The sequence below is a fragment of the Bison bison genome, unplaced genomic scaffold (genome assembly GCF_000754665.1).
Source record: "Bison bison bison isolate TAMUID 2011002044 unplaced genomic scaffold, Bison_UMD1.0 scf7180017863702, whole genome shotgun sequence".
Classification (NCBI taxonomy): Eukaryota; Metazoa; Chordata; class Mammalia; order Artiodactyla; family Bovidae; genus Bison; species Bison bison.
The window spans coordinates 3,829,885-3,853,020 of NW_011494274.1; the positions used below are offsets into that span (position 1 = coordinate 3,829,885).

General features: G+C 35.7%; 2 protein-coding genes across 4 annotated transcripts in view; both read left to right on the plus strand.

Annotated features, from left to right (window-relative positions):
- RAD54B (RAD54 homolog B (S. cerevisiae)) overlaps positions 1–23,136 on the plus strand; it is a 118,556-nt gene that overhangs the window by 42,425 nt on the left and 52,995 nt on the right. The window lies entirely within an intron of this gene.
- On the plus strand, positions 3,100–15,483 carry FSBP (fibrinogen silencer binding protein). The gene is made up of 2 exons (XM_010833505.1): positions 3,100–6,027; positions 9,802–15,483. The coding sequence occupies exons 1-2, from the start codon at positions 5,654–5,656 to the stop codon at positions 10,325–10,327; spliced, it is 900 nt and encodes a 299-aa protein (XP_010831807.1). The 5' UTR covers positions 3,100–5,653; the 3' UTR covers positions 10,328–15,483.

Consider the following 23,136-nt stretch of genomic DNA (forward strand, 5'->3'; position numbering starts at 1 on the left):
GGGGACGACAGAGGATGAGATGGCTGGATGGCATCACCGACTCGATGGACATGAGTTTGGGTGAATTCCGGGAGTTGGTGATGGACAGGGAGGCCTGGTGTGCTGCAATTCATGGGGTCGCAAAGAGTCGGACACGACTGAGCTACTGAATTGAACTGAACTATTTTATTACTTTTTGCTTCACTGGGTCTTTGTTGTTGCGCATGGGCTTTCCCCAGATGCAGTGCTTGGGCTCCTCGTGGTGGCTTCTGTTGCAGGGCATGGGCTCCAGAGTGTGGGCTCAGTAGTGGTGTATGGGCATAGTTGCCCCCAGCCATGTGGAATCTTCCCAGACCAGGGATCAAACCCCTGTACCCTACATTGGCAGGAGGATTCTTATCCCCTGGACCACCAGGGAAGTCCTCCAGATATTTAGCAACATATTCGTGACACTCGTCATAGATTCTGCGAAAGTTGAACAAAGTATTTTCATATGTATATGAAACAGTAATAAATGAAATATTAATTCTTGTTTTAAAGTTTCAAGAAATCTGGGTTTTTAGACTTAACAGAGCAGCATCTATTGTAGTAGAACTGTTTTTTGTTCCATGTCTAGCTGGAATTCTTTGACAGATATAGAAGATTAAAATATAGCTGTGTTATGAGTTCATATATCTGTTTGGTCATGAATTGGTAACATTTCTCTGTAACTTTGAAAATCTTTTGAGATAAAATGTGACTCATGTTAATAGGGCTGCTGCTGCTAAGTCGCTTCAGTTGTGTCCGACTCTGTGGGACGCCATAGACGGCAGCCCAACAGGCTCCCCCACCCCTGGGATTCTCCAGGCAAGAACACTGGAGTGGGGTGCCATTGCAGTATCTCTTTTATCGTAGAACTCAATTAAAAATAAAGGATTTAAATGTTAGCAATTTAAAAAATATTGAATCAATTTATGTTCGATATGTTAGGTCTCATATTCTATAGGCAATTGTTGGTTGCTTAAATGAAGGTCTTTCATTTTTAAAATATCTTTTAAAATCTTTTCTCCATAATTTCTGATAAAATTTCCACAACTGAAATAATATATATTTTTACCATCTCTTTGTCTAAAAATGGTTTTCTTTTTTTGTGAGTGCAAGAAACCATTTTATAGCTGACCAAAGTTGCCAGATCAGACCTTGCTACATATTATTTAAAAATATTTCTGGATATTTAATTTTGATTTGAGGTGACTAAACTTCCTCAGTTTTTGTTTGTTGAGAGGAAATTGCTTGTCAGGTTTATTATGTTTATGTTGACACTGTCTCTTAGTATTGTTTAGTTTACTTTCTTTAAGCTTTTAAAATGTATTGGGCAACTTATTCCTGTTCTGCTTAGTAAATTGCATTTGGTATTCAAAGTGAACTAGGTGATATGCTTTAGTTCTGTCTTTTTTTCTGTATTGTTTCAATAAGAGTACTAGCTTCTGCACCTGCTTTTAACTCTGCATCAGTAGGGACCAGGTGGGGGCGACACGGGCTGGGATCCACTGCCCATAGCACTTTCTTCCTCTTAAAACAGGAGTTTGGGATTGACGTGTACACACTGTTATATTTAAAACAGACAACCAACGAGGATCTCCTGTTTAGCACAGGGAGTGCTGCTCAATATTCCTTAATAACCCAAATGGGAAAAGAATCTGAAAAAGAATAGATACATGTGTATGTAAAGTGGAATCACTTTGCTGTACACCTGAAACTAACACAACATTATAAATCAGCTATGCTTCAATTAAAGAAACAAAACAGAGGAGGGGATTGCATCTGTAGGGGAGATGCTCTTGAGTCCCAGACCTTATCTGTGTTTAAGGCTCAACTAGAGAAGGCAATAGCACCCCACTCCAGTACTCTTGCCTGGAAAATCCCATGGATGGAGGAGCCTGGTAGGCTGCAGTCCATGGGGTCGCTAAGAGTTGGGCACGACTGAGCGACTTCACTTTCACTTTCATGCATTGGAGAAGGAAATGGCAACCCACTCCAGTGTTCTTGCCTGGAGAATCCCAGGGACGGGGGAGCCTGGTGGGCTGCCGTCTATGGGGTCGCACAGAGTCGGACACGACTGAAGTGACTAAGCAGCAGCAGCAGTGCACTTTTTTACATTAAAAATTTTGCTCATTATTTTTTAGCTAGAAAATTAATTCTAATTAAGACAGAATAAGTAATTCACATTAATAATCAATTACAGTTTACACAGGGTGTCAATGTAATTTATGCTGTTTGCATAAAATATTCAAACAAATCAATTAAGTGTTATATCAGTGCATAGAAAAAATTCATTCAAGCAGAATCTCTGATTTAAGATTGACTACACTGGTGATGTGATTATGTGTAGTGTCAAGAAAAATTGTACTGACAAGTTAAAACAGGCAAGAAGACTTTACTCAAGACTGTTCCAGCAGGGGAGAGAGACTGAACTCAGATGCTACTACAACAGGGGTTTGTAGCTAATGGGCAGGGTAAGGCAGTCAGGTAAAAAATTACTGAGAAAAACTTGGTTAGGTATTAAAGGTGGGAGTGTCAACAGTTTGGTTAGGTTTCAAGGGTAAGGGGATTGTCTGTAAACTGGTTTAGTAGGATTCTTGCTAGTTGAGAAGAAGGCTTAGAGGAGCCTGATTAAAGTTTGGCAAAGGAGGGAGTTCTAATACTAGAAACAATAGAATCATTTATGACAAAAGGGTTAAGTAAAAATGTAATCCTATCCAGACAATGAAGTTGTGTTTAATGGAATAATATGCTGCTGCAGTTAAAAAATTATGTTTTTATCAGTTAAAAACTAGGGCTTCTCTTGTAGTTCAGCTGGTAAAGTATCTGCCTGCAATGCAAGAGGTGCTGGTTGGATTCCTGGGTCAGGAAGATCCCCTGGAGAAGAGATAGGCTACCCACTCCAGTATTCTTGGGCTTCCCTGGTGGCTCAGATGATGAAGAATCTGCCTGTAATACGGGAGACTTTGGTTCAATCCCTGAGTTGGGAAGATCCCCTGGAGGAGGGCATGGCAACCCACTCCAGTATTCTTGACTGGAGAATCCCCATGGACAGAGGAGCCTGGCAGGCTACAGTCCCTGGAGTTCCAAAGAGTTGGACATGACTGAAGCACAGCATGGCACAGTTAAAATTCAGTAAAATAAAAAAATTCAACCTCTTCATCCCATTGACCACATTTAAAATGCTCAATAGATGGACTTCCCTGGTGGTCCAGTGGTTAAGATTGTGCTTCCACTGCAGCAGCTGTGGGTTTGATCCTTAGTTGGGAAACCTAGCCCACGTGCCGCAGGGCCAAAAAAAAAATTGCTCAATAGCTGCCTGTGGCTCATGGCTCCTGTAATTAGACAGTGGAGTTCTAGAGCTTTTTGGAGTGTCATTACCTGTGTATTGACCTGCATTCTGTACCTAAATATATATTTTCTGTACCCACAGAAATATTTAGGTTTGGGTGTTTTTGATAAGCATAATGGAATTATATTGTATGTATTTTTGTTTTACTTGCTTTTTTTTTTTACTTGCCATTTATTTTGGAGCTTGTTTTGTGTCAATACATAGAAATCTGCCTGTTGCATTTTAGTGCTGCCCGGGGTTGACCATAGTATGGATATACTTTCGTGACTTTAACTTGTTCCCAACTGATTGCTCTTAGATTGCTCCCAGTACTATGCATCTACTTGTGTGAAGGCCTTGTGTGTTTGAGTATTTTTCCAGGTAGAGTCTGAGAAGTAAAATTACTGCAATTTTAAAAGTTTTTGCACATGTAAACTATGAATAGATACTCTCAGATTGCCATCACGAAAGCCATTTTACACTCCCGTGAACATTTCCTGAATAGTACTTTGTCCTGCACCTTCATCCGCTCTTGACATTTTCAGTCATTAAGAATTTTGTGAGTCTTATGAATGAAAATCATTTTTGGTATACATTTCCTTGATAGTGAGATTGAATGATTTTTCATGTTTTCATTAGCACTTCATTTCTTAACACAATGCTTGTATTTAAAGATAGTATATATCCTGTGTTCTTGCTTTCCTTTAAGTAACTGATCAGGTGGCTGGAGCAGGTCAGTTTTCAGTTTGCTTCTCTATGGACCAGAATCATTTACATGACTATTTTCTGCAGTCTTACTCAGCGATAAAACTGCTCAAAAACAGTGAAAGGCTAGAGACACTGAAGAATCAGATTACCCTCTAGAGCATGCCAGAAAACACCTATCATCCTACAGTGCACCCAGCAATCTTTCACTTTTTTTCCTGACAAATAACATGTTTAAAGCTTCTAGCACATTGTCTGGCTCAGAGTGAGAACTTAATAAATTTAATTCTCTTCCATGGAAAGAATGAAAAACAAAGTAATTGAAAATGTATGGCATTTCTGTAGAGCTGCAGTTCTTTGGATAGGGTCTGTATCTAGATTTCTAGATTTGGGCTTCCCTGACAGTTCAGTATTTACCTTTGTTTTCCTTGGGTCTTTCTCAGTGCTTGGGAACATTATTATAGGTAGGTGTTCAGTAATTGTTTGATTGAATGTAACTGTTTTGAAGTATGTTCTAATTCATTCTCCTGTCTGGAAAAACATGTGTATCACGAGAAAATAGGCTTGTTTGTTTACTTTGTTATTTATCATGTTTTCAGACAGAGATTAGGAAATATATCCTAAACACACAAATGGATAGCCTTGCAAATGACTAGACTGACTGTTCGCTTTCATAGTCCAAATTGTGTGAATATAGCTAAACAGAAATCCTCGTCAGTACTAAGAGCCAATGTGATTTTGTTGTGTGCACTCTCAAGGCGTTATTATGCAGTTCTCTCTGTGAATGGTGTTTTCTACACGTGGTAAAGCAGGCTAGCTTATTCAAAGTACGTTACAGCTGGAATAATCCATTGCTTTAAAAATAATTTTTATCTGCTTTTTAGATTTAGTGTTCAAATATTTTTTCATAAGTAACTGGGGGAAAGAAATACACGGTGGCTACTGAAGCCTGTAAAATGAAGGAGAAGCTTAGCTTTACTGTGGAGTCTGAGCTGGGTGTAACCTAACTAGCTAGAGGATATGCAATTCCTGATTGACAGCAAGACCAGCATTAGGCAGATTTTGTAAGAGAGAGCAGCAGCTCAGAAACCGTGATAAGGGCTCTGTTAGGAAGCACTGCACTCACCACTCATATCTTTAGTTTTTTCATTTTTCTGCCTACTGGATTTGTAAACAAATAGCACAAAACAGTTCCTCTTTTGTTTTTATTAAAGTGATACTGCAATGCAGTTTCAGTCTATCAGCTAGGCAAACGTGTCGAAATTTGATATTCTCACTAAATTAGCCAGTTTTTAGCTGTGTTCCATGCTTATCTCTAGACCTTTGTGTATTAAATCCTATCTCGAGCTGTTCTCTTTATAAGCAAGTGTGTTTTGCTTGTGCCTTCCTGTCTTCTTCAGTGAGAAGCTTTATGTAGGTCAGGCTTGGCTTAAGCAGATTTCCTGAACCTGCGTCAGCTTAAGCTGGAGGAATTTTAATAAACCCTCCCCTGTAGGCGTGGGCCTAAATGAGGCTAGCCTAGTTAAGCCTGATCTTTCTCTGTTTGTGAAAAGAGCTGAGCAGAGCTGAAAGCTGCATGGTGGTTTCAGAAACTGCCTACTTAATTAGAAAAGAACAATGGTAGGAAAAGCTAGATCTTCCAATTTTACCTTATCTGAAAAGCTTGATTTGTTAAAGCTTGTGAAGCCATATGTTAAAATTCTGGAAGAACACACTAACAAACATTCAGTGATAGTGGAAAAGAATAGATGTTGGGATATCATAGCAGTTAACTATAATGCAATTGGAGTAGACCGCCCTCCTCGAACAGCGCAGGGCCTACGCACTCTTTACAAAAGGCTCAAAGAATATGCCAAACAGGAGCTATTGCAGCAAAAAGAGACCCAGTCAGACTTTAAAAGCAATATTTCTGAGCCAACCAAGAAAGTTATGGAGATGATTCCCCAGATTTCCAGTTTTTGCCTGGTAAGAGACAGAAACCACATACAAAGGTAAGCTTTATTTTATTTTGTTGTGGAAAATTATGGCGCCTCCTATCTATTGGGCTCTGGCTTAGTTGTGATAGAGATATGCATAGTAAACATCCCCACTACGGGAGTAGTGAATAGATTCTTTGTTTTGCATTCTTAGACAAGAAAAGTGAGGCTATAAGGAATTTTTCTGCTGCATTTGATTTAAGCCACTGTTGATTGTCTTCCCTTCCCCCTTCCCTCCTTCTGTAGTTTCTAAAAAGTAAAGGTTAGGGAGGAATAAATGGGATGTAATTTGTGACATTACCTCATAAACTTTTGAAGCTTTAATATTAATTTATTTAATTAGCTTCTGAGAGGTACCTTTTTCTTATTTCACTTAAGATTACATTTCATTGGATTTTCAGTTTTGTATAAAGTTAGCAGTTTCAGGAGAAATGGGACTCTGGCTTTATTATGAATTTTCACTGTCTACAGTTACTGAATATTAATTGAGCTAAAAACCTGAAATGAACAATTAAGTAAACTTGTTAGTAGCACCATTGCATATGTATATGTTAAGACAGTTTAAATTATTTTTCTAATTTATACTCAAAAGAGACAGGGAAACACAGGAAAAGGTGTTAATGCGTAATTAAGAATTCAGATTACGTAATAAAAGCTTTTGTTGCTTTTATGTATTAATGGTCTAGTTTCACTTTAAGCTCTCCCATAGTGTTTTGCAAGGGTATCAAAATATGAATTTTAATATGTCAGTAAGAGCAACTGGATTAGAAGCAGGTTTTTGGTTGAATTTTGTGCTCTACATAACCACTTGCCTGGAAATCTTAAAAGACTATTATCTTACTGCTAAATTCAGATTTTAACCCCCAGCAAAAGATAAAAATGGCAGCTTCATGCTTTTTCTGAATCATTTGGAATAATTTAAGCAAACCGTAAACTCCTTGCTAGTTGAGAAACCTTTCAAACTTAACTTTACAAAGTACTTTCCTGTTCGTGAAAGAGTCTTTATATAAGCAAAATGATTAATTACCTGTGAAATTCTTTTGAAGTTAGGGAGGAAATGGGAAAAACCTTCTTAGTCAAACATATTTGTTATTTTGATAATTTACTAGGATAGTATTTTTGAGCCCAACTTCTTACAATATACTTATTTCTAGTTGATAACATAGTGAAAGATAACACCAGTGGGAATCCAAGACATGGATACACAGTACATTAATTCATGGGGTCACTGCTTAAACTGTTCACTGTGATGACAAATGATTAAATCCCAGTATGGTGAATGTCAAAACCCTTCACAGTGAGACTGCTTTATACTCATTCAATTTTTATACCTCTTTGAGCCATAAAGAACATTGGCTTTGCATTATAGGTATTAAACTACCTTTTGGCTGTAGGCTTTTATAATTTGAAAACTAAAACTAAATGTAGTTTTATTAAGTTGTGTATTCTAAAAATACAGTAATGTAAAAGAGAAATAATATAAAAGATACAAGTATCTGTTTACGTATATATGGTATATGTATACATACCTACACAGTCAGTCTTTTGGGACACCAACATTTCTCTGATAAAATGAGTTAATTGATTTACACATTTCTCTGCCTACTGTTGAAGCAGTTTTTCAGTTTTTAAAGGTAAGAGTATCAGAAATATGCCACTTAAAACATTCGTGTCAGCATGTCTGCACTGCCACTTTCTCCATACTAGTATTTTCATTTAATATATTTATATATTTAATGTACTTATTTGACATCATCTTGACTCTTAATTATCTCGGAAGTTTATAATTACAGTATCTTAATTATGCTTCTATATAAATATGCCTGTTAATCTCATCAAACTCTCTATACTTAATAAGGAAAATGTTACTACATATTTTTTTTAATGTATTTCAAGATATGCAACTATTTCATAAGGCTGTTTCTTCAATTCACATTGATTTATGTCTTTATTTTTGCCTCTCTTTAATATCATTATATTTTGTGTTTTTATAACCAATCTGATCCTCAGAATTCATATTCATAAATTTTAAAAGTCCTTTTCTGTTTGATCATTTTTGTGACTTTCTCTAAGTCATTTTTAGACTTTGTTATGCCTTATTTGTGATGTTTTAAACTAAAATAGCATGGAATATAACAGATATAAGGCATATTTTAAATTTACATGGGAGTATATTATCTATGTTTAATTGTGAGTCTTACAGTCTATTATACATACTAATTTGGAAAAGTAATTATGTGGGTTTTTAAAATTTCATTTGTAGCTGTAGTTTTAACTTTTTCCCACTCGAGGGTTTAGAGATGTTAGTAAAAGTAAATCTTGCTAATTTGAATTACATTTGTATTCCTTTTTTTGCTTTCAAAAATCATAAAATCACAAAGGCAAGATTATAATTTATATAATCTATTATACAAATAGATTTTTCATAACACATTAAATATCTTATTTCATTTGTACCTCTTAGACAAATATCTGATATTTCTGGCAATTTAATGCTATTAGTGACATATGGAGAGTTTGAATTCTTTTCCTTTTGTTCTACTTGAATTTGTTCCAGCATTTTAATCACCCGTGTGGAATGCATTCTTACCTGTATTACTTATTTATGATTTATAAAATGTTCTTTCAATAATATTAAGTGTAGCATTTCCATTAATGTTCCAATAATCTCTTTCACCTCTATAACTTTTGTTTTTAAGTTAGGCAGAGACATATTTTTAAAAAAACCTAAGAAACATGTATTCTTAATTCACAACTTAATATTATACATGAAATTATTTAAAAACCAACAGGATTTTAAGGAACATTGTGTTTTGTCATAACAAATATTGGTATATCAAAATTTTAATTACGCCAAAACTGTAGTTGCCTCTAATAGGAATGCATGTTTTATGGAAATTTCATGTAAATTTAATAAACTATCAATATATAGAGGCCATTAAAAATTGCATTAAAAACACCATTTCATTTATTCAGTCTTTCAGCATATGACGAGTACCTACTAGATTCCAAGTACTAGTATGATGCTGGGTACTGAGGATTCAGTGGTACATGTAAACCCTTGCTCTTGTACACTTCACCTGGCCACTGGTTAAAAGGCTTAAAGAGCACCTGAGTCGTGTGGTTCTGGATAGGTAAGGGGGAAACGCCACTGTATTTGAAATTGGAAAGTTAGGAGAACCCCCTGCTAGTGGAGCACACCCCAAATCATACACATTGATTTTCTGTGTGCGACAAATGCAGACATCAGTACCTCTCAGAGACTGCCTTGTGTTGTCCACTGGCCCTCCACTGTCCTCCTTCCAAAGTCATGGACCTCAGTGGGTTTTAGATTAATCAGTTCAGGAGAGCAGAAATGGGAGGTCTAGGACTACCATGTGGGGATAGTGAGGCCCAGAATGAGTTAAATGACTCTTTACAGCATTTAAGAACCTCAGGCTTACAGGGACAATTGATAGCTCTTTGAGAGTGTTAAAAATGCCACTTTTTTTTAATTTACCTCCATAGCCTTGTTTAGTATTTGTAATTTACTGTTCTTTCAAGAGCCCAATTTTAAAGTTAAGGATAGGGGAGAGCCATATATATATATAATGAATATATATATATATATAAAATAATTAAAATCCCAGCCTTAGTCACTTTATTATTCCAAGGATTAAAAAATATTTTTTGTTTCATAATTTGCTTTTTACCTTGATAATTTAGTGTATATTAAATATGAAATTATGTTTTAAAATGTTCTTGTCTTCATTTGATTTACATTTTATAATGGTTTTTTATGTGCTGTAGTGCAAACTTGGATGAGGAAGCACAGGCTGGTACCAGTTCACTACAGGTAATGTTGGACCGCCATCCAGTTGCTATTACAGTGGAGGTGAAGCAAGAAGAAGACATTAAGCCCCCCCCTCCACTGGTTTTAAATTCTCAACAGAGTGATACTTTAGAGCAAAGAGAAGAACAGGAATTAGTGCATGTAATGGAAAGATCTTTGTCACCATCACTTTCCTCTGTTGATATGAGAATGACATCGTCTCCATCTTCTATTCCAAGGAGAGATGATTTTTTTCGGCATGAGAGTGGAGAAAATTTTAGGTCACAATTAGGGTATGATCCTCAGATTCTACAAATGCTGAAAGAGGAGCATCAAATAATTTTAGAAAATCAAAAAAGTTTTGGATTATATGTTCAGGAGAAGAGGGATGGATTGAAAAGAAGGCAGCAGCTAGAGGAAGAGCTGCTAAGAGCAAAAATTGAAGTTGAGAAGCTGAAAGCAATTCGACTACGGCATGATCTACCTGAATATAATAGTCTCTGAGATTTTTTTTCAATCTTGCAATTTGATTAATTTTGGCCTGGTTAGTTTCATTTGGGAATATCCTGAAGCAGAGTACATATTCTTAAAACATATTGTTAATCTCTGTTATGAAAAAGGCTTTTTTGACATGATTTTCTGATTATTTAATTTTCCTTTGAAATATAGTAAAACTGATGGCATGCTTATAAATTTTTTGTCTTCCTGGGCTTTACAAAAGATGTTTTATTTTGATTATTAACATATATAAATGCATATGTATATACATAAATATTCTTTCAAAGTTCTGAATCTTCAACGTTTTTAATTAACACTTTGAAAGCTGTATGTAGTTCAAGATGTTTATTAATAAGTTAGTCTAATTTAGAAGCAATACTAGCTTCATAGAAGCTTGTCTATATGACACTGATTTTTATGCTTTCATTCTCTGAAGGAATAAGTTCTAGAATTTTAGGGACTAAAATGTTAGGGACTAGAATTTTAGAGACTAAAATAGAAGGTATTTGGAGAACACTTTTCCCATCTCAATTTAAGGGTAATAAAACTGAGGGCAAGGGAAAACTCAGTGATTTACTTGGTTTAGCAAAGCTCTTTATGGCATAGCAAGGACCAGCACTCGGTTTTTGTTTCTCTGTAATTTCCTCCCCCTACGGTTTCATAGAAGAAAAAATCCGCTAAAGTATCCTACATGGTAAAAAATTAGAAACATTTATTTCATTAAAATTGTCTTTAAAAATTGGTGGATTGTGAAATCAGGGGGATTGTGTCAATTACTCCCATCCTCCTTTTTTTTGTTGTTCTGCAAAATAAGATATACTGGAGCTGTTATATATTGAGGTGGCCAAAAAAGTTAGTTTGATTAGTGAATACGTTGTACAGTAAATGTGTCTTTTATTTTTACTTAAAACCGAAATAACTTTTTGGCCAATCCAATATGTTGACTCTGAGATTTAATATGTTGATTCATTTTGAATGTCTTAGTCTGAAAAAGGTTTCTTTCACAGTAAAATCACAGTAAACTTTAATGAACAAAATTAAAATTTTACTTAAAATAAAAATAGCAAAACATTATATGTGTATAACTTATGATATCTGTAGTCTTATGTTTCTGTAAATATTACTGTTTTAGTATTTGTGGAAATAAAACCTTGATTCTTAAAACACACATACACATTTTGTTAAATCTTTAATATGTGTACTACTTAAGGATTTCTATTTTGGCTAGGGGTTTGTTGAGGAAGGCTATTTTAAGCTAAGCTTTAAAATGGGGTAGGTTGGATTTCAACACTTTTGGGGGAAAAGGCTGTTTATGTCAGAGTGAGCAGCATGAAGAAAGGCATAGAAGAAGAGAAAAAGTGGGTCAAAGTGTATAAGCCCAAATACAGTGCTAAGCCAGGTGATTTTTAAGTGATTTTAAGTGAACACAGAGCCAGTTAGGGCTGTGATAGTCTGGATGAGGACATATACCTTGACTAATTGGGGTTAGCTACTCTTCAGCTCTAGCAGAATTTTTATATGCAGAAATAAGCAAGAAATCTGCATTTTTATGAGAAATTTTTATATTTAAGATATTTACAAATAATTTAAATGTTTAAAATAATAAATACATAAAACATGTCAGTGGGCCTCATTCAGCCATTGGGTTTCTGGCTCCTGGCCTTTGGTGTAGACCAGTGGTTCACCAAGAGTGCATCTTGACCAGCAGCATCAGTATCACTTAAAAACTTGAGAGAAATGTAAATCTGTTCCTTTTGGATCAGTGACTCGAAGGGGAGAGTCCAGCAGTTTGTTTTAATAAGCTCTCTAGAGATTTCTGATGCAAGCTATAAAGCCATTCAAAGAACCGCTGAAACAGAGTATTTTGAAACCTAACATGATGCATAAATCATTAGAATTTCAAAAAATTTGTGTTGAAGAGTGGGTGAAGGTAAACTGAGGGATATCATTTTGGAAGTTGGAAACTGGTGCTAGATTACGGATTACATTAAAAGCTGTTTTAAGGAATCAAATGTGATTGTATAATGGGAAACCTTGTAAGGCTTTTGACTAGGGGCATATGCCTTAAGCTCTGTCTTAATGTCATAATAACAGCATTTCAGAGTGGGCATTGTAGTGAGGAGATGAAATCCAAAATTTAGGTTATGGCTACAGGAATAGAAAGAAAGTAAATAAAATAGACCCTTATGGTACTGTTTGAGCCTGTTGACTGCTTAATTTCATTGGCGTTTTATATCTGCTATTAGAGTTAAATATTACAAAAATGTCTTGAATGTATAATGTGATATATCCTTTTGACAATTTCATCTTCTTTAATCTGCTCTCTGACTTTTCTTTCAGTCCAAAGACTTTAAAATTCTTATTCGAGGTAATGTTTTTACAGTATAATTCTCATAAGTCTTTACAGTAGTAAGCTTTAACTTTTTTAAATTATTGAAAGCAAGTTACCATACAAAATGTAATAATTCATATTATAATCTTAGCATGGTACTACTCAGAATTGTTAATGAATGTTCAATTAGAATGCTAACTTTGTACAGCTAAATCAGAGTTTTCCAAATTGTTCTGTGGAATAGTCATTCTATGAAATGTCTTTATTAGCAAAGTAACATGTTCAAAAAAAGTACAATATACATTTTTTTTTGGTGATTAGATTCTAAAATAAGTGTGGAAGGTAAAAACATAGACTATACAAAATCGTCCTTGAATATTTTTTTTGCTGCCGAGAAAACGTAATCTGCTTCAGTAAGATTTTTCACCAGCAGTGTTCAAGATTGTTGTTTCATTGCTGATATCATGTGACAAATGTGTTAACGTTTAGGGCTGAATAGAATAGAAAACCTTAGTTTTACATATTTTTAAACACCAGCATTCCACTCATTGCAGTGGAGTTCACTGCAGCAGTTTTTCTGAATCACTGTTGTTTTATTTTAATCTGCAAAACTTAAAGTGAATGTGATTCTGCTTCATTTTTATTGCTCCACCTTCTCACCCCAGCAACTATAGTTAGCATAGGATAGTTTTTTGAAAAATTCTGTGTGAAAAAGACTTGTTTAACTACTGAACTGGTTTTGGAGGCTGCTTATTGTTATCTTGCAGAATATCTTAGGGAAATTCTGAGCTAAAGCTTTTTTCTTTTCCTTTCTGTATTGAGAATTTTTTGAGTTTTTGGCTACTTACCAACTTAACATTCACAGTTTTTGCTGAGGACAAGTTTCACTAAGGGGCATATGTAAGGGCAAATTCTATTAGTGCAAATAGAATAGAACTGAAGCCCCCTGACATCTTACATACTACAGAGAACTGTTTGGGGCCATGAGCTTTACTTATGAAATGTAATGCTGGGAAAACATAGAAAAGAGTGATTTTATTTTTTAAATGTAGACTTGGTTCTGTATAAATACATTAAATTTGAAAAATATACGAAATCATAAGACTATTTCATCCAATATATTAGTAATTTAGATAGTGCATATGTTATTCTTGTCATCTTGTCTTTTCTTACTCATTTGAACTCAAATGGGAATGTTGGTGTTTTTTTTTAACAACTTATGACTTTATAAAACTAGGTATGATTTATAATAGCACCCTGAAAAAGTTTATGAAGTTCTTTCATTTCTAACAAATGCCAGATTTCTTAAAATACTCAAATATATTTCTCTTTTGTGTAATGAGACATCAACTTGGTGCAATTTAATTTTGAAAGATTGATTCTACCTTGTTGCATCATTACTTACATGAAAATGTTTAAAATATGAATTATTTTTCATGTGCCTTCTTTTAGAATAATGTCAAGTTTTAACTGAGTGTGGTAAATTGTAATTAAAATATAGATGATAGTGGTTAAATGGTTTGTTAACACGTGTTCTTTTAAATACATGGTAACACATTATATTGACTTGTGTACTCTTTTTGTGTGCCATAAGTCAAAGAATTCAGTACTACACAGGTAAAATTTTTTGATGAGACATAATTGAAATACTGACATTTTTTTAGGTGATTGTGCCAGTGGTTGGTGGTGGTTTAGTTGCTAAGTCATGTCCGACTCCTGTGACCCTGTGGAGAGAGGAGCCTGGCAGGATACAGTGCACGGGATTCTCCAGACTGGAGTGGGTTGTCATTTCCTTCTCCAGGGAATCTTCCCAACCCAGGGATTGAACCTGGGTCTCCTGAATTGTTGGTACATTCTTTACCAACTGAGCTACAAGGGAAGCCCTTGTGCCAGTATAGTTGCCAAATATACCATGTCTAAATTTCATAGTATATTTATTTTTTTCAATTGTTAAGATTCACAGATTTTCAAAATCAATTGAACATTTGATGGTGACTTTGATTGTAAATAGTAAAAGTAATTAGATGAAATATGGTTGTAATACTTAACAAAGAGAAAAGAGCAAATTTTAAAAATATGCAACCTAATTAAACATTAATAGTCATACAGATCTTTGTATATGATTTTGAGAAATTGGTCCCATATTTTTTATATATCTTCTATAAGTTGTTTTCACTAAAAATAGCAGCTATGATGTGAACTTATATTATTTATCTTTAGTTTTCAGTTCCTTTGTAAATAGTGGAAAGCAAAGTTAATAAATAGATAAATAAAAATGTCACCCAAATTAGCCCACACTTAACTAACATGGATATATCATTAGACTTGCACTTATCACATAGTTATCCATCTATATGCATCCATAAATTCTTTTTTTTTTCTTTTAAGGAAAACTTATTTTAAAACAAGTTGCAGAATTAAAATACTTTACCCATAAGCACTTCAGCATGAGGATTATGAACTGGAGTTCAATATTTATTTGTGTGTGTATGATGTTTTTAAGTAAGATTTGCAAACAGTGAAATCTTAAATACACCATTTGATGAGTTTTGACAAATTACACCTCTGTAGCTTAAACCCACTTTAAGATTTAAAAGGTTATCACCCTATTCTTTGCCAAGATCAAGTGTAAAAAGTTATCACCCTAGAATGTGCTCTCCTGCCCCTTCCTAACCAATCCACTGGCACCTCAGGCAACCATTATTCTAATTTTTAAAAAAACATAGATAAATTTTTCTTGTTCTAGAACTTAATATTACTGAGGTCAAACAGTGTGAACTCTTTGTTTCTGTTTTCTTTCATCCATCTTAATGTTTTTAATATTCATCATCCTTTTATCAGTAGTTCATTGCTTTTTTTTTGTTGCTGTGTAATATTCCATTTTATAAATACACCACAGTTTGTTTATCCTTTATCTTTTTTAAAAAATTCTTTTTATTTATCTAGTGAATTTATTTGGCTGTACCAGGTCTTAGTTGAGGCATATGGGATCTTAGTTCCCTGACCAGGGATCGAACCCAGGCCCCCTGCATTGGGAGCATGGAGTCTTAGCCACTGGATCACCAGGAGAGTCCCCATCCATTATCTTTTGATGGACTTCTGGCCTTTTCCCAGATTTTGGTTGTTCTGTATATTCTCATATAAGTGTGTCATGAACTTAATGCTGGCTTAGGGAAGATATATGTTTAACTTTTTAAGAAACTGCCAGACCTTTTCTCAAAGTGATTGTACTATTTTACACTTCCATCAACAGTGTATGGATTATTTTTTAAAATAAAGTTTGCATGTTTATTGATTGGAATGTCAGAATTGAAATTGATGAATAAATTTTTTATATTTAAATGAATTAAAAATGTTGGGCAGATAGTTTAAATATCTGGGAATATTGTAGTTTGTTGATTTTTTTTTTCTGTTTTAGCACTAATTGCATATATGCTTTGTCATAAAGAATTGAGAAATATGATGAAATGTATAGTTCCTGCCATCCTCAAAGTATCATTCTGAAATGATCTTTAATGCAAAGAAGTATCTTTTAGGTTTATTTTATACATAATGATACTTGCAGTTAGTTGACATGCAGTCTGTTTTGTTAGGTAAAGAAAACTATGGATGTTTACCAGTTTGAAGAATTTGTGTATTCATGTTTGCATATTTTTTAGTGTAATAAAAACCATATCTTTCAAATCTCACATTTATATTGCAGTTATATGTTAATGCATGTTAAAAGTTCTGATAGCTTTTGGTAATTTTGAAACTCAAAAAATATGGTTTGTAAGAGTATTTCTATTTTTTGTTGAATTTGATGATATGAGACATTTTAAATTCCATTTACTCCATTAAAAACAATGTATATATTTAGAATTATTAAAAGAATATTAAAGGTTTGGGTTTATGGAATGTGTAATTAAGCCACGTAATCTTTGAGTTACTATGCTTAGGACTCATCCATTAAGATGATAATATCCACTATTAATATTTAAATGACCATGTCTCTGCCTTCCTCTTTTGTCAAAGCATGGTTTTAAGCATTCTTACCCTGTGAATTACCTTGTGAGTCTTGCTCTACACATTCAAGCCTCTGGCTTATGAAGACTATTTTTGGCATTGATTTGGAAAGCACATTACAGGGTCAAGGGAGAAGTAGATCAGAACCAAGTTTAGAAATAAAAATGAATAGCATGCGTGCTCAGTTGCTTTAGCCGTGTCTGACTCTTTTCCAGTCCTGTGGGCTATGGGCATTCAGACTCCTCTGTCCACGAAATTCTCCAGGCAAGAATATTGGACTGTGTTGCCATGCCTTCCTCCAGGAGATCTTCCTGACCTGGGGATCAAACCTATGTCTCCTTCATCTCCTGCATCGCAAGTGAATTCTTTACCCACTGAGCCACCTGGGAAGCCTGGGAAAAATTATAGGTTAGAGCGGAATTGTTAGTGGTGGTTAGTCTGGAATGTAGCAAATTAGTCATTATTTTATATGTTACAAGTAGTCTAGATAAAGGAAGTTATGCTCCTAATATGTTTAATTCCTAATACCTTCATTCTGCTTTTTTGCAGTCATTCTCCTTTGCCTGCTGTACGTGTTAGTCCTTCTCAGTTGTGTCTGACTCTTTGCAACCCCGTGGACTGTAGCCCACCAGGCTGCTCTGTCCATGGGATTCACCAGGCAAGAGTACTGGAGCAGGTAGCCAGTCCTTTCTCCTGCCCTATGCCTCCATTTAAAATGGGACTAAATGGGAAAGGGACAAGTGCACGATGACTTTGATGGTCGTCAGCATTTGGAGAGCGCTTACTGCATGGCAAAGACTATTCTAAGCATTTTACATGTATTAGCTCGTCTAATGCAACAACTCTGTGATGTAGGTATTAGTATTGCATTCATTTGACAATTTATAAGCACAGGGGTGAGTAACTTGTACAGGGTCATGTTGCTAGTTAGGGCAGACTCAAGCTTCAAGTGCAACCAGTCTGGCTCCAGAGTTCATGCTTTTATTCCTTCTCCTTTCTTTCCTGCAAAAGAAAGGCTGTATCTAAATCTGAGACTCTTATGTTATTTCAGTTAGTATAAGGAATTCTGAATTCTTAGAATTTAACTACTGTCTTTTGTTCTAGTTAGTTTTTTTTTTTTTTGCAGGGGCAGGTTTGGACATAACAGGCAGCTCTCCTGGGAATACAACAGGATATTTGACTCTTAAGATATCTTTCCCAGCCATTTTTGATGAAGACAGGCTTTTTGTCCCTTCTTTAACAGCAATCCTGAGGAATTGCATTTTTCTCTTAACCAAGTGAAAATCAAGAACAAATTTGAAAAATACAGAAAGCTGCTGTCAGTCTTCCATTCAGTGCACAGTGACTGCTACTAGTAGAAATAGTGTATAAAGAAACTAAAATTGTCTAAACTTGCACATCACAACATTTTTTAGAATTCAAAAACTGATCAAAGCATCCCATCTTTTTCATTAATGCTAAAACCCTCAAAACTTTATCTGGAAAAATTAAAACAACAAAAATAACACAGGACAACTAACTTATCTAAAAACTGGTATCTTTTTGACTAAAAACTAATGGAGTAATACAGTCTTCATAATATTTTAGCAAAATTTGATTTAGCAAAACTATTTGGTAGAAATTATGATTATGAAAGAATTTATGTTGGCAAAAATTAAAATACATAAAGAAGTGATAAATCTTTCCTATAACATTTACTTGGAAAATAATCCTGAATGTATACGGTGTACAGCTATGCAGCTGAGTTCAAAGTTAATTTCTAAGGCTACTTTCTCATGAAAATTAGTGTTAAGGTAATTCTATTTTAATATCTTTATAAACATGAAGTAAAAATGTGCCTAGAATAATAATGGCAGTTTTGAAAACTCCCTGTTGTTACAGGAATATGGTGATGACCAAGATCCAAAGAGGCCCTCCTCTCAACACTTTACAGTTTTGTGGGAAAGGCTGACATTAAATAATTTGTCACATAATTGCTGAGTTAATGCTGAGATAACACAACTTGATGTAGTTTTGCAGTCAGGGAAATTTAAACTGTAAGGAAGGGTGACTAGAAATTAATTTAGATAAGCATGTTGAAGGAAGAGAAGTAGAAGGAACTTTGGCTGGAAGTAATGTTTTCTTCAAGACCTTTTAAGACAAGTAGATGATTAGATTCACATTTAAAAACTCATGTGTGTACGCTCAGTCACTCAAACTTGTGAGACTCCTCAGTCCATGAAATTTTCCAGGCAAGAATCTTGGAGTTGCCATTTCCCTCTCCAGGGGATCTTCTCAACCCAGGGATTGAACACGTGTCTCCCGCATTGGCAGGCAGATTCTTTCCTACTGCACTACTTTGGAAGCCCACATTTAAAAATAAATACAGTATATATGGAAAATGGCTTTGGGTGTAGGGGTGGCAAGAGAAGACTTCAGTAGAACTGTTGAGAAGACCCTGCAACATTTCCGTAGTCCAGAGATGATTATTTGGAAAGAGTAAGGACAATGCAGAAGGCGAATAGTACACAGCCTTGAGAACCATGAAGAGGGTAGAGTCATGTGGATTTTGTGGTTGATTGGCTCAGGAACTGAGAAAATGAATGCCCTGGATGATTACCAGTTTCTTGGCTTCTTTCACTGAGAAATGGAAAAACTGAAAGAGGAGCAATTTTTGAAGAGAAGATAAGTGGACCTGGTGAGTTTGTGACATTTATGAGACATTCATGTAGACCCAACTGCATGTACTGGTATATATACAAATCTAGAGTTATGATCTGGGCTAGAGGAAAACATATAACTTAGTAAAGTAATGGTATTGAAGCCTTGGGAGCTAATTTAAGGAGATTTGGTACATAGTGAGGGGAGGCAGGCTTAGAACTCAGAGCTGAAGAACTCCAGTAAACAAAGGTTAGACAGGAAGTAAGAACTGGCAAAGATGATTAAGAAACAGCAATCAAGGAAGAGGAAAATTTGAAGTGTGTTAGAAGCTATAAAAATAGAATTCAGTATTTCAGGAAGAAATGGTCACTATTATCCAATACTTTCAGGAGCTTTGGTCAGGACTAAAAAGTAAAGAGCTCCTTTTTTGTGTGTGGTTTCTTATTTCTTTTTTTTTTAATATAAATTTATTTATTTTAATTGGAGGCTAATTACTTTACAATATTGTAGTGGTTTGGCCATACATTGACATGGATCCGCCACAGGTGTACATGTGTTCCCCATCCTGAACGCCCCTCCCACCTTCCTCCCCATCCTATCCCTCTGGGTCATCCCAGTGCACCAGCCCCGAGCACCCTGTCTCATGAATCAAACCTGGACTTAGTGGCCTTTAACACAGCAACTTTGGGGCAGGCCCGACTGGAAGCCAAGTTGGTGAAGTTGAGAAGTTGCGAATTTGAAGAAACCGAGGGAGTAAGTGGTTATTCAGATGATTATAGTGGAAACAGTGGGGACAGGCAACTCTTTCAGGCAATGTAAGTTCCCTTTTTATGCATGTGTTTTAGTTTATCCCTGAACATACACATCACAGAATAACTTTATTTTTCCATGCTATGGCCTTTTCCTGTGATTTACTGTGGGGAAAGGATTTTAGTAGGGGGAAGTCAGTGATCTTTTTAAGAGCTCTTTCTTACCCCTAAAATAACGCACTGGTTCTCCCTCCAATCCCATAGTTTCTCATTAAAAAAGGAATCAGCCTTTTGACCTGTTAATAAAACATAATCATTTATTGAGTTACAGTATAATGTTAAATAATTTCTAGTGAGTGGGCTTATGTCAACCTGGCGCATTTTAATCTGTTAAATTCTATGTGTTGCCAAAACATATGGTTTTCTTTTTTTTTTTAGGGGGGAGGGATAGAGAAGAGTGTTTAAATAATCTGTGCCTATTTAAAATTTCACAAATTATTTGAAATTTTATTATAATAAAAGGTGTAGTGAATTCCTTATATTAAAGAGGATATAAGTGGATTCTTGATTCTTCTAGCACATTCAACACTTATTAAGTATTTGCCTTTTACATATTAAAATACAGTAGTATTTTATTTAAATTTTAAAAATTTTTAGTTTTTTTATTCATTTAATTTTGGTTGCACTGGGTCTTCATTGCTGTGCACAGGCGTTCTCTAGTTGTGGCGAGCAGGGGCTACTCTTGCCCTGTGAGGCTTCTCACTGCGGTGGCTTCTTCTGTTGCCAGTGCAGGCTGTAGGCATGTGGACTTCAGTAGTTGCAGCGCGCTGGCTCTAGAGCTTGAATTCAGTAGTGGTGGCACAGGGGCTTTGTTGCTTCACGGCATGTGGAATCTTCCTGGACCAGGAATCAAACCCTTGTCCCTAGCTTTGGCAGGTGGATTCTTATCTGCTGCGTCACCAGGAAAGTCCTTTACTTTAATTTTGACATAATTTCTTACTAATTCAAGTTCTCTTTAGTGCCCGTTTTCTACTTATAGATTTCACTGAAATTTTGCAATAAGAGTTCGAGTTTAGATTGCATTTTGGGCAATCTGTAAGTTGTTGGATGAATGAATGTTGAGGGTTTTCAGATCAGATTGAAAATTCAGTTTAGAAAGGTGAGGAACTTATTTTGCTGCTGCTGCTGCTAAGTCGCTTCAGTCGTGTCCGACTCTGTGCGACCCGATAGACGGCAACCTACCAGGCTCCCCCGTCCCTGGGATTCTCCAGGCAAGAACACTGGAGTGGGTTGCCATTTCCTTCTCCAATGCATAAAAGTGAAAGTGAAGCCGCTCAGTCGTGTCCAACCCTCAGCGACCCCATGGACTGCAGCCCACCAGGGTCCTCCATCCATGGGATTTTCCAGGCAAGAGTACTGGAGTGGGGTGCCATTGCCTTAGGTACATCCTTTATAATATGAAATTAGAGAAGTCAAGCAAAGAAGAAATGTAACTATACATAAAAAAGGTCTTACGACTAATAATAAAATTCAAATTACCATGTTAAATGCCATTTCTATCAAATTGGTAAAGATGAATGTTGACACAAAAATCTGTACATAAATGTTCATAGTAGCTTTGTTTGCGATAGTTAAGAGCTATTAATGGAAACACCTCAATAAATAATAAGGAACAAAATAATAAAAGAACAAAGTTGATATATAGACATCAACTTGGGGTAAATCTCAAAGACAATACTGAGTGGGAGAAACCAGCTTGAAGGGTGGTGTACTGTATGATTTTGATTTGTTTGAAACATTTTTGAAAAGACACAACTATATTGGTAGAAAAACAGATCAGTAACTGAATAGGGTAAGGGTGTGACCAAAAAAGAATAGCATGAGAGAGTCTTTTTAAAAAAAATAACTTTTATTTTTGGCTCTGCTGGGCCTTCATTGCTGTGCAGGCTTTCCTCTAGTGGAGAGCAGGGCTCCTCTCGCTGCCGTGAGCCAGCTTCTCTTGTGGGTCTTCTCTGGCTGTGGAGGATGGGCTCTAGGGCACGAGGACTCAGTAGTCACAGCTCCTAGGCTCTAAAGCACAGTCTCAACAGTTGTGCACAGGCTTACGTGCTTTGAGGCATGGGGAATCTTCCCAGATGAGGGATCAAACCCATGTCTTCTGCACTGGGAGGCAGAGTCTTTACCACTGAGCCAGCAGGGAAGTCCCATGAGGGAGTCCTTTGGAGTGATGGAACTACTCATCCTGACTGTGGTAGTGGGTAAATCAATTTATACCTGTGTTAACATTCATAAAACTGTACACCAAGAGAAAGTGTCAATTTTACTGTATGATAATTGTAACATTAAAAAATACAGTTAAAAATTGGTAAAATGATAAATATAGTAGTGAAGTGGATCCTGTCTTTGTGGGAATATCATTGGTAATACATTATGCAGATGTTTTGGATTATGGAAAAAGCAAGAGAGTTCCAGAAAAACATCTGTTTCTGCTTTATTGACTATGCCAAAGCCTTTGACTGTGTGGATCACAATAAACTGTGGAAAATGCTTCAAGAGATGGGAATACCAGATCACCTGACCTGCCTGTCGAGAAACCTATATGCAGGTGAGGAAGCAACAGAACTGGACATGGAACCACAGACTTATTCCAAATAGGAAAAGGAGTACGTCAAAGCTGTATATTGTCACCCTGCTTATTTAACTTCAATGCAGAGTACATCATGAGAAATGCTGGGCTGGAAGAAGCACAAGCTGGAATCGAGATTGCCAGGAGAAATATCAATAACCTCAGATATGCAGATGACAGCACCCCTATGGCAGAAAGTGAAGAGGAACTAAAAAGCCTCTTGATGAAAGTGGAAGAGGAGAGTGAAAAAGTTGACTTAAAGCTCAATCAGAAAACGAAGATCATGGCATCTGGTCCCATCACTTCATGGGAAATAGATAGGGAAACAGTGGAAACAGTGTCAGACTTTATTTTCTTGGGCTCTAAAGTCACTGCAGATGGTGATTGCAGCCATGAAATTAAAAGATGCCTACTCCTTGGAAGGAAAGTTATGACCAACCTAGATAGCATATTCAAAAGCAGA